Source organism: Oncorhynchus nerka, linkage group LG18 (genome assembly GCF_034236695.1).
Source record: "Oncorhynchus nerka isolate Pitt River linkage group LG18, Oner_Uvic_2.0, whole genome shotgun sequence".
Lineage (NCBI taxonomy): Eukaryota > Metazoa > Chordata > Actinopteri > Salmoniformes > Salmonidae > Oncorhynchus > Oncorhynchus nerka.
The window spans coordinates 32,164,059-32,181,808 of NC_088413.1; the positions used below are offsets into that span (position 1 = coordinate 32,164,059).

Genomic DNA, 17,750 nt, shown 5'->3' on the forward strand with positions numbered 1-17,750 from the left:
TTTCTGCAGGAGGGACTGGTGCACTTCACAAAAAAGATGCCATCATGAGGATGGAAAATGATGTGCATATATTGAAGCAACATCTCAAGACATCAGTCAGGAAGTTAATACTTGGTCCCCAATGGGTCTTCCAAATGGACAATGACCCCAAGCATACTTCCAAAGTTGTGGCAAAATGGCTTACGGACAACAAAGTCAAGGTATTGGAGTGGCCATCATAAAGCCCTGACCTCAATCCCATAGAAAATTTGTGGGCAGAACTGAAAAAGTGTGTGCGAGCAAGGAGGCCTACAAACCTGACTGTTACACCAGCTCTGTCAGGAGGAATGGGACAAAATTCACCCAACTTATTGTGGGAAGCTTGTGGAAGGCTACCCGAAACATTTGACCCAAGTTAAACAATTTAAAGCCAATGCTACCAAATACTAATTGAGTGTATGTAAACTTCTGACCCACTGGGAATGTGATAAAAGCTTAAATAAATCACTCTACTATTATTATGACATTTCACATTCTTAAAATAAAGTGGTGATCCTAACTGACCTAAGACAGGGAAGTTTTACTAGGATTAAATGTTAGGAATTGTAAAAAACTGAGTTCAAATGTATTTGGCTAAGGTGTGTAAACTTCCGACTGTAAAATCCACAGAAGATGATGACTCAACAAGGAGAGATTACTAGAAACCAACTAGTTTTCCCCTTGTATCTGTGGATTCATTGTTAGAGTAGAGAACACATTTTCTGTGACTCAAAGTGGGTCGATATTCTACAGATCCAGCAAAAAATATATATATTTATATCCCAGGACAAATTAGCTAGCAACAGCAAGATAGCAAGCTAAAAGTCCATGAATGTTTCATATGTGTTGTGGTGGAAATTCAACACCAGGGACACCTGAAGTCAATCTTAACATGAATAACTCTTTATTATCAGCAAGCTGGAGATGTTACAACAAACCTGTTCAAGTCTATAAGAAGCTCCGTTGGGGCGGTCCCAACAGTTGTCTTATATGGCAACGCACAGACAAGTTATATTTGCATGATTTAACATAATTAATTCATCACTACCGGTGACTCGCACATGTGACTGACCAATGCCTCACAAGGCTCTCTCTCTCTCCAAGTTGAGATCTTCAAACAGATACCTCGGTTGTTCCCATAGCAATATTCTGGGCGTACTGCCAAGTTGAGGAACAGTAATGATCAGTCAGTCACCTGCATGAACCTTTCTAATTAGTTATTAGAAAGTAGCATTGATTCGCCACATAAACATAACATTTCCCTCACCGAGTAACAACTGGTACCCAAATGAATATAGTTGGTTCAGAGTTCACTTTGATATTTCAACCTGCGTGTCCTGATCGTGTCTGGTGTGGATAGACAAAATCAACATGCGCGCGATGGCACACACGTGTGGCTGGTGTAGTCAGCATGCAAGAATTGGATAACAATGTCATAGGGAAGTCTCACAAGCTCCCCATTGGCAGATAAATAAGGATGCACATGTAAGCAAGTGAATAGCCTTTCTGAAATAAACGGGAGGCATTTGATTTACAAAGTAACTAATTTTTTTTTAATGCAACACTATTACACTAACCTCTATCATGATAATGTGCTGGGTTGAGGTTCCACTCCCCTCATCAACAGTGATTGGTTGGTCATCTCTCCATTTATTGTGTCCCGCTGGCTTCACAAAGCTCCTGTGGCCTCCAGTGAGATGTCCTTCACCTGAGAGAGTGATTGGGGGAAAGCGGAGGTTAGGTTAGCTACTGTCAATGCTCAAAGCTATATTGTACACTCTTGATAATGTCTATAATTGGCAAGGATGCAAGGTAACACTTCTCATAACTTCTTGATATACTATTTATTGATTGATGTATTATGTTCCATGCCTCACATTGTTTTCAATGAGTAAATAACAGGAAATGTAGTAAATCAATAATCTGGTTAGGTTATAATATTGTGTCTTTACGCAAGATATCTAGTTAAGTAATCTGGGGAATTATTACATACATACACATACATTACACCCAATTCTGTTTAACTATATATAGTATGTGGGTAACAAATCTAAAGTCACACATGCGCAGAGCGGAACGGGGCGATAGGCCTCGGCATTCTGCAAAAATGTAACGTTACCTCTTGCCATTCCTCTGTATCCGTCCAAGATCTTGATGCTTCTTGGACTGGCGAGGACGCGCTCTCGTGCCACCTTCAGTTCTAGTAGCTGTAGTTTCCTCCGCAATGCCCTGTTCTCTTTCTGGCTTTGAGTTATTTCCAAACGAAACACTGCATAGTCGTCGTCTACGACTTTACAGATCTCTGCCACGGCTGCATTCGCTAGTACCTCCATGATGGAGGCTATTTGAGTGTGAAAAACCATACAGTTATCCATTGTTAGCTACGCAGCTAGCTAGCTAGCGTTACCGAGATAACATCTATCAAGCAAGTCCCGTCTCAAACGCGAAATCACTACATTAATCACTACATGGGGTATGTATATTATGTTATACTGTTAAATTATTTCATATTTTGAGTTCCAGGTTGTTAATAAACGTCTTAAGTAAAACTCTTAACTGTGAAAACGTTATTGGTCACTGTTTACGCCAGCGCCTTGTCACGACACAAAGAAAGTACTTCCGGGTCACGGATTTTGGAAATATTTCCAAATAAAAGTTTCCCATGTACTAGTAAAGTATCAAAAACCTGTACTAATTCATGATATGTGAAATAGTAATTGTCTAAACATTAACCATGATTCAAATTTGTTCATATTTAACTGATATTTTCATTACATTGAGGTTTTAAACATGTTCCAATGTCAAATAAATCCCTCCAATGCAATACACTATACATTATATACATATAGGCTTTTAGAGATAACTATTCTAGGTGCTGAAGTAAAAGTGGGGTTGGGGTTACTCACTAGTGTCTGTAGAAGCTATATGGTGTCATTTCATGGGGGACTGAGGTGTATACTGTATGTCCAACACTTTCAACTCCACCCACACCGTTGGTCCCAATGCAATACACTATAGGCCTTCAATTACATATTGGCTTATAGAGACAACTTCTAGGTGCCAAAGTAAAAGTGGGGTTGGGATTACTCACTAAAGCATACTTTAGTAACTGTAACTGCAGTTGCAGTGCACTAAAACTGCAGTTCAACCACCGCAAACTGCAATTATTCTGCAATTGCTGGGTCCAAAACGGCAGTTATGAAACTGCAATGTTGTTTTGTAAGGAATTAATAATTGGGCTGAAAATGATGGGAAATGTGCACAATTATCCAAATGTTATACTAGTTATCATACAAAGAATAATTTAAAGTATTTCTATGATATATTATGTGATTTATTTGTTTTTTCAAGTCTAAATGCTCAACAATGTTTTTGTTGTTGTTGTGTGTGTAATTTATTGCAGAATTGCCTGTACGTTGTGTCGCAGTAAAAGGGGGGTTCCATTCTACTCAGGAGCACTTGTTTCCAAATCCACAGTTTACACCCAGAGGAGTGTTTCTGCTAATTTTGTGGCTTTTAAAGTCTGGCCAATCAGCTTAAATCCAATTGTTTTTTCATATCCATATAGTGCATATATATATAGTGCATATAACACTGGTTGTGTACAGCTTAATATCTATGTTCAAATTGAAAAAAACTATTGGATTTAAGCTGATTGGCCACATTGTTTCAAATGACAACTTAATGAGGGGTTTGTGGTTAATTAACCTCGTAAACAGAAAGGTCATTCCATTTGATTTTAATCACTTTTTGACCACACCCCTTTTGATTTGAATGAAACTTTCCATACATGTTTGCCCATGGTAGTAGTGGTCAGAAAGTGACATTCTTGGACCTGAATGCCAAAACGTTCACGAGATAGAGCTGCCCCTTTTTGCATACCCCACCATACCATGAAACATCCATATCTTCATCACTGGAAAAGATTATTGTTGGGTTTGATATAATTTAAAAGCTTAAAAACAGGGTTGTCAAACTATTTCGAATTTTTTGAAGTAAATGTTTTTTTAATAAAAAATCTAAAGTACTGTATCTAACAACACAAACTCAGATTTGTTTAATTTATTTTCGCATATGTTGTAGTTTAGACCCTAATTTACATCCTCTGAGGTGTATGTGTTGTGTCCGCCATCAGTTGAGACACAGCATACATACTCTTGAATACAGGGTGGGCGTTATTTCAATCATATAAATATAATTCATAGAATGGGCCTATCCCTTCAGACCACTGCAATTTAGCTGGTGCACCATTGATATTTTAACTTCCAATTCCTACTTACAAAGATGGCTGCCGGTCCACCCACTGTTGAATATCAACTTAAATGGGAATGTCTATTCTATTATCTATATTCCTATGATATCAATAGCTTTCATATGAAAGATTGACAGTAATTTAACTGATATCTCATTCAAGTCAACATTCTCTGATATGTGGACCTCCAACCATTTTTGTGGTACCATTTGAAAGTAGAAATTTCAATGTTATTCCCATTTTAGTACATTATTCAGCCAAAACATGACACCCACCATGTTTTCAAGAGCGTGCTGTGTCTCAACCGATGACGGGCATAAACACAAACATCTCAGATTATGTCAAATATGGTCAAAAGCTGCAACATATTTTTTTTTAACTAAAAAAGTTTAATTTGTTTTCAGATAATTGACATTAAAGTTAGTTTTTTTTTAATTAAACTTTAATTTCAGGAAATTATCAAATAGTTTGACAATCCTGTATGCAAGCTTTTAAAATATTAAATTAAATTGTTTATCTTTCCCAGTGAGGAAGACATTGATCTCATGGTATGATGAGGTATGCCAAATGGGACAACTTTGAGCACCTCCCTCTCCTGAATGTTCTGACACTCAGGTCCAAAATGTTACTTTCTGACCACTTCTACCATGGGCAAATATGTATTGAAAGTTTAGTTCGAATCAAAAGGAGTGTGGGCAAAAAGTGATTGAAATCAAATGGCATGACCCAGAAGTCAACATGTTGTACACTGACTCAGTTTGTGAAGACCAGAAAGTCTGGAATATCATCTACAGGTTCAATATTTCACCTCAGTCATCACCTGAAGGTAACTTATAGGCCATTTACTGCAAACAGCTTGAGGTCAAGGACTGTAGACTAAACACAGTGACACGGTGACATACATCTGTATAAATACAGCCAAAGTCAATTATTGGGTGGCAATGTTTGCTACAGCCATGCGAGATTCATAACAATACTACACATTGTGCCTGTGCTTAACTCCATTCCGTTTCTCTTTTATCCTGAAAAACCCCCCATACACATATCATGCAACCACCACTATGCTTGAAAATATGGAGAGTGGTACTCATTGTATACAGATAATTGTATGTGTAAGGTAGAGGTGAGGTAGTCGTTCAGAAATCGTGTTAAACACTATATTATTGCACACAGTGAGTCCATGCAACTTATGTGACTTGTTAAGCAAATTCTTGCTCCTGAACAAATGGGTTGAATAGTTATTGACTCAAGACATTTCAGCTTTTCATTGTTAATCAATTTGTAAACATTTTGAAAAACATAATTCCACTTTGACATTATGGGGTTTTGTGTGTAGGCCAGTGACACAACTCATCTACATTTAATCCATTTTAAATTCAGACTAACACAACAAAATGTGGAAAAAGTCAAGGGGTGTGAATACTTTCTGAAGGCACTATGTGTAATGGTTGTGGTGGAGTCTCTGTCCCTCACGGTTGGGTTCTGACTCAGGAATGGCTCCTGATGCATTGTCCTGGTTCAAGATTTGTGACCATCCGCCTCAGAGGTCCAGTCTCTCCCACCAGTAACACTGGATATCAGCAGGTCTTCATGGACTGCAGACTGCAAACAAAGATGGTACAGAAAAGCATAACGGTTTATAAAATAAACCCTTTGCTTTACCCACAAACATGGCATATTATTACAGTGCCTTGCGAAAGTATTCGGCCCCCTTGAACTTTGCGACCTTTTGCCACATTTCAGGCTTCAAACATAAAGATATAAAACTGTATTATTTTGTGAAGGGATCAACAACAAGTGGGACACAATCATGAAGTGGAACAACATTTATTGGATATTTCAAACTTTTTTAACAAATCAAAAACTGAAAAATTGGGCGTGCAAAATTATTCAGCCCCCTTAAGTTAATACTTTGTAGCGCCACCTTTTGTTGCGATTACAGCTGTAAGTCGCTTGGGGTATGTCTATCAGTTTTGCACATCGAGAGACTGACATTTTTTCCCATTCCTCCTTGCAAAACAGCTCGAGCTCAGTGAGGTTGGATGGAGAGCATTTGTGAACAGCATTTTTCAGTTCTTTCCACAGATTCTCGATTGGATTCAGGTCTGGACTTTGACTTGGCCATTCTAACACCTGGATATGTTTATTTTTGAACCATTCCATTGTAGATTTTGCTTTATGTTTTGGATCATTGTCTTGTTGGAAGACAAATCTCCGTCCCAGTCTCAGGTCTTTTACAGACTCCATCAGTTTTTCTTCCAGAATGGTCCTGTATTTGGCTCCATCCATCTTCCCATCAATTTTAACCATCTTCCCTGTCCCTGCTGAAGAAAAGCAGGCCCAAACCATGATGCTGCCACCACCATGTTTGATGGTGTGTTCAGGGTGATGAGCTGTGTTGCTTTTACGCCAAACATAACGTTTTGCATTGTTGCCAAAAAGTTCAATTTTGGTTTCATCTGACCAGAGCACCTTCTTCCACATGTTTGGTGTGTCTCCCAGGTGGCTTGTGGCAAACTTTAAACAACACTTTTTATGGATATCTTTAAGAAATGGCTTTCTTCTTGCCACTCTTCCATAAAGGCCAGATTTGTGCAATATACGACTGATTGTTGTCCTATGGACAGAGTCTCCCACCTCAGCTGTAGATCTCTGCAGTTCATCCAGAGTGATCATGGGCCTCTTGGCTGCATCTCTGATCAGTCTTCTCCTTGTATGAGCTGAAAGTTTAGAGGGACGGCCAGGTCTTGGTAGATTTGCAGTGGTCTGATACTCCTTCCATTTCAATATTATCGCTTGCACAGTGCTCCTTGGGATGTTTAAAGCTTGAGAAATCTTTTTGTATCCAAATCCGGCTTTAAACTTATTCACAACAGTATCTCGGACCTGCCTGGTGTGTTCCTTGTTCTTCATGATGCTCTCTGCGCTTTTAACGGACCTCTGAGACTATCACAGTGCAGGTGCATTTATACGGAGACTTGATTACACACAGGTGGATTGTATTTATCATCATTAGTCATTTAGGTCAACATTGGATCATTCAGAAATCCTCACTGAACTTCTGGAGAGAGTTTGCTGCACTGAAAGTAAAGGGGCTGAATAATTTTGCACGCCCAATTTTTCAGTTTTTGATTTGTTAAAAAAGTTTGAAATATCCAATAAATGTCTTTCCACTTCATGATTGTGTCCCACCTATTGTTGATTCTTCACAAAAAAATAAAGTTTTATATCTTTATGTTTGAAGCCTGAAATGTGGCAAAAGGTCGCAAAGTTCAAGGGGGCCGAATACTTTCGCAAGGCACTGTACATGTTAACCACAGTCAAGCCCATCTCTAACACTGGGATTCAAGTACTTAACAATATGGAGCCAACACTCTGTCTCTACAATGATACAAAAATAACCAAGTCTGTCAGAACAGACAATTTAGTATTTAATTTCAACAAAACGGCATTACAAATCACATTTATTGCAGAAAACGATAAGTGACAAGAAGAATAACTTCTCACTATGGTAACACTTTTCCTTTTGTGTAAATGTGGTACTCTCGCTTTGATAAAATACATTTGAGAATACTTTAAAAAGGTTCAACATTACATAACACACAGCTTCACTACTTCATGTCAAGTAAACATTAATTAAGGCACTATCATTATCTCACTATAAACACCAGTCTCTAAAGGGACAAAGTTTGTCACTTCATCAGTGAAGCATTTTTACAGACACAATCACACCAACCATCACCATATCTACTCTGCCTCATCATACTCATTATTTCCTCAGTTCACCTCATCTAGTTCCCTATACATCCAAAACCAACATAATTAACTACAAACAAATTAGTACTATATTACATGCTGTGCATACAGGCAAACAGCCTTTCTCCCTTATGGACCTTCAGGTGCATCTTCAGCTGGTGCTGGTGGGAGAACCTCTTCTCACACTGGGGGCAGCTGTACGGTTTCTCCCCTGTGTGGACCCTCTGGTGGATCTCAGCCTGTTTGGAGAAACTGAAAGGTTTTCCTACAGAACGAACACAGGAAGCGCTTCTCTTTGGCGCTGCCAACTTTACTGTTTACATCTCTACTACTGTCATTTGTCATGGGCTTGTGTAGCCATTTAGTCTTCAGGCATCGTCTGAGGACAGGTTTAACATTAGGAGAGTGTGAGGAGGACGAAGGACAGGAGAGTGTGTTGTCACAGGGTCCATGTTCCAGTTGATAGATCCTATAGAAGGCAGGTTGAAGGCAGCACCTGTTAGGGGGTTAGCCTGAGGCGGCATCAGTCTCTCTGAATCACAATTATAGGAGCAGGACGGAACATCTCTAGCCAAATCTTTTCTCTCCCGCCGTATACTGTCCCCACAGACCACACCCTGTTGTCATGGAGACTAAGTTCGGTTGTCGTTTTGTTTTCGACTGTCTGTTTCTAGTTGTGGTTAACAGTTGAGGATGCTGTCCCATCCACTGACCTCTATGTTGCCTTTGTTCCTGGCTTGCTCAGTGATGTCGTCCCACGGGCCCAATGGAGTCAATTACCTGGTCAAGTTCATAAATTGTGTGTTTTAGTATGTAAACATAAGTTGAATTTATTTAATTTTATGAAAGAAGAGAAAATAAAAGCCAGATCCATCACCATTCCCATTGAAGATCTATTACTGTATGTAGGCTATATGTATTTCTCTCTTACCTTGCTCCCCCATCTTTAGTCCATTCAGCAGGTCAATGCTCTCTGGTCCATCCTCTTTTCTCCTCTTTGACCAGCAGCAGATCAGGCTTCCGATCCTCCATGTCTACTGACTGTAAGAGATACAGAGTGAGAGGATGTTGGATCAAGAAATCTGATATGAGCACCCTGCTATGGAGCATCTTCTGATTGGGCAATAAGGGACTGCTATTAATACTATGCAAACATGTTAGTTGATTTGATTACTTGACACTCTTCAATGGTTTGATCATTCAAAGACATGGTCCCACACTTAAGACAAAATCCATCAAGATCTGGGCCCGTATCCACAAAGAGTCTAAGTGTAGAAGTTCTGATTGAGGATCAGGTCCCCACCGGTCTACATAGTGTGGTGGAAATTCTACCTTGAACTAATAATGAAGAGGCAAAATCAATAATCAATTACTGTTATTAAAAACGTATTATAATGAGGAGGCTGGTCGCACCACCCACGCAGGTGAGATGGAGTGAGACCCTCCTGTGCAAAGAATACAGGAGCATTTATATAGTCAAGCTACCCCATGCAAGCATCTGCAAAACACGTGACCCTGTGTATGTGTGTGTGAGGGGAGACAACTGGGTGAAAAGGTTGCCTCAGTCTGTCACAACTGAGTGAGGACAATACGGTCCAGAATGACAGGAAGTCACTCCAGACATACTTAAGCTAAGAGTAGCTCAACGGTTCCCCCAAGTTGGCCAAGCAAGCGCCTTTGACTGTCGGCCCAGATGATGTATGGTCGACCTGGTCACACACACAAAGCATGAGTCTCTCGCCCAGAAACAGGCTCCAAACAGAACAATAGCTCTATGACTTGTGTGCAGAAGATAACACTTTTCCCTGTCTCCAGTTCAGCTAAGAGGAACCAGTTAGTTTCTGTCAGCTCTTGGCTGAGCGCCCAGATATGATGGGGTCATGCTACACACACAGAACAGTTAGAACAGGCATCTTATTAATGCACACACACCTTTATATCTTATGAGTTAGTTTCTTTGACAATCTCAAGCCCAATGCCTGGGCGTAAAGGCATATTTCAGTACATAAGCATTAGTAAGGTTTAACTTCAAAATGCCCTCACAAAAGTCTCATTCATTATAATCTAAAAGGCTAAACTGTTCCTAGATCAGCACTCCTACTCTGAGAGGGTTTGTGGATACAGACCCTGACCTAATACCATACAGACAGTAGTTCACAGTGGGCTCACCTCAGTGAGACTGTGTGTGGTCTTGTGCTGCTCAGCTGGTTCCTCTGTGGTTTCAGGAGATGTCGTCTGGTTGTCCTCCATGACCATGTTCCACTCAGGGTTCCCCAGACCCTCCTCACACCCCTCCTCCTTCACCAACAGCACCTCTAGACCCTTCTTCTGGAAGAGATACCGGAGGGCGTGTGTAATCTGTATCAGCTATGTACACACGTGTACAGAGATAACACACTTTCAACATGGCGTCCCGTGTGGCTCAGTTGGTAGAGCATGGCGCATGCAACGCCAGGGTTGTGGGTTGATTCCCACAGGTGACCAGTACGAAAAAGGTATGAAAATGTATGCACTCACTACTGTAAATCGCTCTGGATAAGAGTGTCTGCCTCTGGATAAGAGTGTCTGCCAAAGGACTACAATGTAAAACAGTATTTACCCATCCCCACCTTGTTTCAAATCAAATTGTATTTGATGCTTACTTACAAGCCCTTAACCAACAATAGTTAAGCTAAATATTTTCTAAATAAAATTTAAAAATGAAAGAGCAACAAAATAACGAGGCTACGTTGACTCGGTACCGAGTCAATGTGTGGGGTAACAGGATAGTTGAGGTAATACGTAGGTAGGGGTGAAGGGACTATAATAAACAGCGAGTAGCAGCAGCGTAAAAAAAGTGTGTGTATGAGGGGGGGTGTCAATGCAAATAGTCTGGGTGTCCATTTGATTAGCTGTTCAGCAGGCTTACGGCTTGGGGGTAGGAGCTGTTAAGAAGCCTTTTGGACCTAGACTTGGCGCTCCAGTACCACTTACTGTGCGGCAGCAGGGAGAACAGTCTATGACTAGGGTGGCTGGAGTCTTTGACCATTTTTAGGGCATTCCTCTGACACCGCCTGGTATAGGGGTCCTACATGGCAGGAAGCTTGGCCCCAGTGATGTACTGGGCCGTACGCAATCCCCTCTGTAGAGCCTTGCGGTCAGAGGCCAAGCAGTTGCCATACCAGGTGGTGATGCAACCAGTTCGGATGTTCTTGATGGTGCAGCTGTAGACATTTTTGAGGATCTGAGGAGCCATGACAAATCCTTTCAGTCTCTTGAGGGGGAATAGGCATTGTCATGCTCTCTTCACAACTCTCTTGGTATGTTTGGACCATGATAGTTTGTTGGTGATGTGGACACCAAGGAACTTGAAGCTCTCAACCTGTTCCACTACAGCCCCGTCGATGAGAATGGGGGTGCGCTCAGCCCTCCTTTTCCTGTAATCCACAATCATGTCCACAATCACTACCATGCCTCTGACCTCCTCCCTTTGAGTCCTATACCGTAGTTACAGAATTACTTAAATTGTTGTTAAACCCATCACGGTGGACATAAATGATGTTGTGGGTAAAAACAAGTCAGAAGTTATCAATCAAAAGTCAGACAAACCTGACTAAAGTATTTTGACTTGTACAGTAGGTGCTTTTTAATGTGTGGGTCTAAAGAGTCTCAATGAAAGTCTTGGAATGAAAAGTCCCATTTTGTGTTTATTAAACAAACAAGAGCTGAGTACACCATATGAAAACCACACATACATGTGTCTCAACTAAAAATCAGTATGAACTTGATGAACGGAATACATTTTCTCATTAGGTGTCTTGGGAAAATTTGTGACCACCATATAGCCTACACAGCACAAACAATATGAAACAGACTTTTATATATCACACACATCTGGATGCAATATCCTACCCAGGATTATTCGACACTGAAATTTGTTACTCTCATTATCCCAAATTTCTGATAAATGTATCTTTGTCTTAAATGCAGGGTTTGATCGAAACACCAGAAGCTATCAAGTGGAATGGTTACTTCCTATTTTATAGAGTGGAATGTTTTTTCTGCTGGTGTATCTTGAGGTAGCTCCTCTCTGAGAACATCTTCCTGCAGTGCGTACAAGCAAACTTCCTTTCTCCCGTGTGGACCTTCAGGTGCATCTTCAGGTGACCAGCCTGGGCGAAGCGCATGTGACACTGGGTACAGCTGTAGGATTTCTCCCCTGTGTGGACCCTCTGGTGCCTTTTCAGGTGGTCCTGGCGGGAGAACCTCTTCTCACACTGGTTACAGCTGTAAGGTTTCTCCCCTGTGTGGACCCTCTGGTGGATCTCCACCTTCTGGAGGCAGCTGAAGCCTTTGTTACAGAACATGCAGAGGAACCGTTTCTCTTTACTATTGCCCGATGTGACTCCCCCTCCTTGAGCCCTGTCATCTGAGTTCAATACCTGATCGAAAAGGTGTGAATTGGAATGCCCCATCGATGTGGACACTAGGTCGCAATCCCTGAGCGTGTGTAAAGGGGAGTGAGTTGTGACATTTGTATTTATCTCTAAGCTTTCCCTGTAATCTAAGACTTCTCTGCCCTGCGAGTGTCCGTCTCCTAGGTGACTATCTGCATTCCATGTGGGAGGAACATCCCTCTCCACTTTCACAGTCATCTCATCTACAACTATAACCGCCCCTTTCTTATCTAGGCACCCTTCAGAATATACACTACTACTGTACTGGTTCCAGTCCCATTTTGACTGATCAGTCTCTCTCTCTAAATCCAAGGGTATGTTGCCAGGGTCCATCTCTGTGGTGTAAGAACAAGACGGATCATCATCACCAGTGTCTAACGCCTCACCATCTCCAGAGGAATGAACTGTCTTCTGGCTCTGGTGAAATACCGGTAAATACTCTGAGCTGGGAGCAGGAGGACAGCCCAGTCTCTCTGGATCTGATCCTGTGTGTACAGTTAAAGTCTTGGTCTCTGACTTGAGGACGGCGTTCGGGGTTCCACTGACCTCCGTGATGCTGCATCGGGTCCTGGGCGGTGCTGTGGCAGTGGTGGGGTCTTCTGTGACTCCAGCTACTCCAGTCTGGATGTCTCTGCTGTGCCGTGGATCCTCCTCTCCTTCAGACCTCTCCTGCTTAACCTCAGGGCCAGCAGCCTCTGCAGACTGACAAGAAGTGGGGGGGTTATTACCGGTACATGAGTAGAATTTGATAAATGTTGTAAGGAAGTCTCACAAGCTCCCCTACGGCAGATAAATTAGGATGTACATGTAAGCAAGTGAATAGCTGAGGGGAGCCTTTCTGAAATAAACAGACACATTTCATTTATAAAGTAACACATTTTTATGTAACACTATTACACTAACCTCTATTATGATAACGTGCTGGGTTGAGGTTCCACTCCCCTCATCAACAGTGATTGGTTGGTCATCTCTCCATGTATTGTGTCCAGCTGGCTTCACAAAGCTTCTGTGGCCTCCAGTGTAATGTCCTTCACCTGAGAGAGTTTGTGGGGAAAGAGGTGGTGAGGTTAACTCTGGGTTTCCCAAACTCCATCCTCAGGACCCAAAGGGGTGCACATTTTGGGTTTTGCCCTAAGACTACACAGCTGATTCAAATACTCAACTAATCATCAAGCTTTGATCATTTGAATAAGCTGTGTAGTATTAGGGCAAAAACCAAAACGTGCACCCCAAGGACTGAGTTTGGGGAAACCCTGGCGTTAGTTACTGTCAATGCTCAATGGTATATTATACACCATTGAGAGTCTGCAATTGGCAAGGATAAGGTAACACTTCTCATAACTTATTGATATACTATTTATTGATCCATGTATAATGTTCCATGCATCATATTGTTTTCATTGAGTAAATAATAGGAAATGCAGTAAATCAAGAATCTTGTTAGAATATGATATTGTGTGTTTGCACAAGTTAGCTAAGTAATTTGGGGGAATTATTGCGTACAATCCAAAAACTGACCAAGACCAAATTCTGGGTAACACATCTGAATACATTTGCATAGGGCAAGGGGGCGAAATGCATTGCCGTATATATATATATGAATGCAGCCTTCTGCAAAATGTACCTCTTGCCATTCCTCTGTATCGGTCGACTATCTTGACACTACTGGGACGACTGGCGAGGACGCGCTCTCGTGTTGTCTTTTCTGCGAGTTCCCGTGCCACCTTCAGTTCCAGTAGTTTCTTCCGCAATGTCCTGTTTTCTTTCTGGCTTTGAGTTATTTCCGAACGAAACACTGCATAGTCGTCGTCTACGAGTTTACAGATCTCTGCTACGGCTGCATTCGCTAGAACCTCCATGATGGAGGCTATTTGAGTGTGAAAAACCATACAGTTAGAGTTACCAGCCATTATTAGCAGCTCGACAACTAGCGTTACCTAGATAACATATCAACCAAGTCCTGTCTCCAACGCGAATTAAACACTACTTGGGTTAATTATGTGCTGCTGTGCAGTCAAGTCATATTGCCTTCCAGGGTGGTAATACACATCTAAATATTAACAATAAAAACTCTTAACGTGAATCTTGGTCACTGTTCACTTCCGTTCGTCTTAGTCTTCTATGATATTGTAGCGACCCGAACAGACAGCTGTGTGTTATGTGCTAGGCTAGGAGGTGGTTGTGTTGTACTGACCAGTACCCGGTGTTCGCGGGGTCCGACATGTCAATCAACCTGCTATCTGCCAATCACGGGAATGCCTGGAATGTTCTGATGCCGGGCATCCTGGTGGTTGGCGTGGAGGGGGGTTGGGCATTGAAAGTTAAGACCAGGTTCAGCCTTTGTTCTCTCTCTCTTACGTCTGGGCTTCACAAGAGAAGGTCACGATTGGCTTGTGGGTTATCTGTCATCTATTTGGCGTGTGCTACGGCCCAAACAGTAGCCTGTGTAAAGTTGGTTCAATAAACCGTCAATTCGCAAACTCAAGCCTCTGTCTGGACAATTGTTCATTTATGATCTAGTCAGGTCATTACATTGGTGTCAGAAGTAAAAACGTTGATACAAGTTAGCCAGCTAGCTAGCTGACTTATGTGGCTAGCTACCGTAGGTGAGAACGGGGATTGAAAATGCTTCGAGGGAATCCGAAAGTGAAGGTGGAGGTAGGGGACGATTATGGCCAAGGAGGTGCGTGTGAATGGACGTCGGGGTTCTGTCTGAGGAGATCGCCAGGGCATCGGAGCGCAGAGGCCGCTTGAGGGAGGACCTTAGAGTGATGGTGGCTGAAGCGGGCATGAGTGCTTCGTCGAGTGTATTTCGCGCGTTCTGGTGGGCGGACCGAAGTGGCGACGTCGGCGCGGCGTGACGAGGAATCTGGGGCTCAGGATGTAAACAAACATGGCGGCGCCCAGTTCCCGGCTGCGTCCGTATCTGTTAAGACCCCGAAGTATTCCGGTAAGGCGGATTGGGAAGCTTTTCATGCTCAGTTTGAACTGTTAGCTCATTTTAGGGGTGGTCGGATGAAGAAAGGGCACTGCAGTTGGCTTTATGCCTCACGGATGAAGCTCTGTCCTGTTTGATATTGATTAGCCCCGAGGACAGGCATGATTATGGTGCTCTAGTGGGAGCACTGAGGAGGCGCTATGGACAGTGTGTACAGCCCGGGCTACTGCGCTCCGAACTGAGGAATAGACGCAGGCAGCCTGGAGAGCCTCTACGGGTGCTAGCTAATGACATTGAGAGCCTCTCTCGGCGGGCATATGCTCACATGCCCCCTCCGTGCAGAGCGAGCTAGCACGGGACCAGTTCATACAGGCGCTCTCCCCTACGGAGCTGCGCATACAGACCCAGCTGGCTCATCCTGAGTCATTGCAGACAGCCTTGGAGATGGCTTTGGAGAGGGAGCTGGTGTGGGCTGGGGCTTCAGCTGGGGCTTTGGTGGGGGTGCAGGGAGACACACCCTCTGTGCGAGCTGGGGGCAGAGCAGCCCGGAGCCGGAAAAGCCTGCTTGGGTGGCCGAAATGACAGAACTCATTCGGGCTGTGTCGCTACAGGCGGCACGAAACACAAGCCCTGGTCCCAGGGTCTGCTGGGGTTGTGGCCAGACAGGCCATCTGCGCCGAGATTGCCCCATGTCCCCAGAGCTCAGGAAACGGCTCGGGGTCCGCATAGACCGGGTAGTGCGGACCCCTGGCTTTCTATCCCAATCACCATCATCTTCAGGAGGAGCCCACCGGCACAGACGGGGAGCAAGGCTCCACTTCCCCAGAAGCAGACGAGGGCAAGCGGAGGGAGCCTGTTGTTGTGGTGGGCCGGACCTGTGTTGGGGACTTTTGTCATGTCCCTGTCACTGTGGAGGGGGTGCCCTGCTCCGCCCTGGTGGACACTGGGTCCACAGTAACCCTGGTGAGGCCAGATATTGTGCCAGGTTGGACTCAGTGTGAGCCTACAACTGTGCAGCTCCGCACAGTCACAGGTGAGCTGGCACCCATGAAAGGGAAGGGAATAATGACTCTGACAGTAGGGGGCAGGACTGTGCGTCATCCTGTGTGGGTGGCGGCTGTGCAGGACCCTTGTATCCTGGGGTTGGACTTTCTTAGGAGCACAGGCTGCCAGTTAGACCTAAATAGGGGCACACTGAGCTTCCAGGGAGGGACGGAAGTCACCATGGCCCCCTAATGTCACATTCACTCAACCCAACAAACCCTTTACTCCAACAGTTAAAGCAGCAGAGACTCATGGCTGCGCCCCCTCCCCCACAGCTGTGTGTGACTTTTCCCCAGTCCCCCTGTCACCTACGGCGGTGTGTTACATTCCCCCAGCTACCTCCATGACACAGCCCTCTGTGAGCCCGGGCCGCACCCCCCCAGCCCAGCTACCCCAGATGGGAGAGGAGAGGACACTGTCTGCAGTGAGGGAGATATGGGGGAGGAACTGTGTTGGTCTTGACCCTGACAGCTTTGCGTTGAGTGAGGAAGAGGTGGGTCAGACTCTTCTGGTGCAGCATGAGATCGACACAGGTGATGCTCGACCCATCAAGATGCGTCCCCGCCGTATCCCGCTGGCACGCCAGGAGGCGGCAGACAAGGCTGTGTTGGAGATGCAGCGGGCAGACTTCATTGAGCCCTCAGACAGCCCCTGGGCGGCGCCAGTCGTCATGGTTCCGAAGAAGGGGGGCAAGCTGAGGTTCTGTGCGGACTACAGGCGGCTGAATGAGGTAACCAGGAAGGACTCATACCCCATACCACGTATCGATGAGTCGCTGGACCTGGTTAGGGGTCCTCCTGGTTCTCCTCACTAGACCTCCGCAGTGGCTACTGGCAGGTGCCCCTCTCCCCAGAGGCCAGAGCCAAAACTGCGTTCTCCACTAACAGAGGACACTGGCAGTTCAAGGTCCTGTGCTTTGGCCTGTGCAACGCTCCAGCTACTTTTGAGCGTTTGATGGACAGGGTGCTGGATGGCATCCCCGACAGCAGTGTCTGGTATACCTCGATGACATCCTGGCCCATGGCAGCTCCTTCCAGTCAGCCCTGGGGCGCTACGGCGTGTGCTGGAGAGGGTGGCTGCCGCAGGTCTGAAGCTCCACCCCGAGAAGTGCCACTTCATGAGGAGAGAGGTGTCCTTCTTGGGCCACCGAGTGGGGAAGGAGGGGATCAGCACCATGGAGGACAAGGTAGGGGCTGTCAGAGACTGGCCCACCCCCACCGACCAGCGTCAGCTGAAGAGCTTCCTGGGCCTGGCCTCGTACTACAGGAGGTTTGTACGGGGCTTCTCAAGCGTTGCTGCTCCACTG

At 44.3% G+C, this 17,750-nt stretch overlaps 2 protein-coding genes across 6 annotated transcripts in view; both read right to left on the bottom strand.

The window, feature by feature from the left end:
- The window catches only part of LOC115145744 (uncharacterized), a 34,960-nt gene extending 32,339 nt beyond the window's left edge, over positions 1–2,621 (bottom strand). For all 3 annotated transcript variants that reach the window (XR_010459712.1, XR_010459711.1, XM_065004008.1), the window contains exons 1-2: positions 2,138–2,621; positions 1,596–1,726 (exon numbers count right to left, since the gene is read on the bottom strand). Coding sequence is in view for 1 of the 3 variants with exons in the window: in XM_065004008.1 (XP_064860080.1) it covers positions 1,596–1,726; positions 2,138–2,393 (387 nt within the window). In the remaining 2 variants the exon portion in view is untranslated. The remainder of the gene's footprint in view (positions 1–1,595; positions 1,727–2,137) is intronic.
- A 5,057-nt stretch (positions 2,622–7,678) lies between these two features.
- LOC115145751 (zinc finger protein 665-like) lies at positions 7,679–15,454 on the bottom strand. 3 transcript variants are annotated; one of them, XM_065004024.1, is made up of 6 exons: positions 14,087–15,454; positions 13,366–13,496; positions 13,009–13,164; positions 10,196–10,351; positions 8,958–9,067; positions 7,679–8,806 (listed from the first exon to the last, which is right to left on the bottom strand). In XM_065004024.1, the coding sequence occupies exons 1-5, from the start codon at positions 14,370–14,372 to the stop codon at positions 8,990–8,992; spliced, it is 807 nt and encodes a 268-aa protein (XP_064860096.1). In that variant the 5' UTR covers positions 14,373–15,454; the 3' UTR covers positions 7,679–8,806; positions 8,958–8,989. The 3 variants fall into 3 exon arrangements, with proteins under 3 accessions (XP_064860096.1, XP_064860095.1, XP_064860094.1); XM_065004023.1 differs by having other exon boundaries at positions 10,196–10,354; positions 14,087–15,453; XM_065004022.1 differs by lacking the exons at positions 7,679–8,806; positions 8,958–9,067; positions 10,196–10,351 and having other exon boundaries at positions 11,693–13,164; positions 14,087–15,440.
- Positions 15,455–17,750: the final 2,296 nt, after the last annotated feature.

Excerpts from the sequence above, each read along its gene's own strand:
- LOC115145751 (XM_065004022.1), bottom strand. The coding sequence starts at position 14,372 with ATGGCTGGTAACTCTAACTGTATGGTTTTTCACACTCAAATAGCCTCC. Across the intron at positions 13,497-14,086 it reads ATACAGAGGAATGGCAAGAG|GTGAAGGACATTACACTGGA; the intron begins GTACATTTTGCA and ends AAACTCTCTCAG. Across the intron at positions 13,165-13,365 it reads AGCACGTTATCATAATAGAG|TCTGCAGAGGCTGCTGGCCC; the intron begins GTTAGTGTAATA and ends ACTTCTTGTCAG.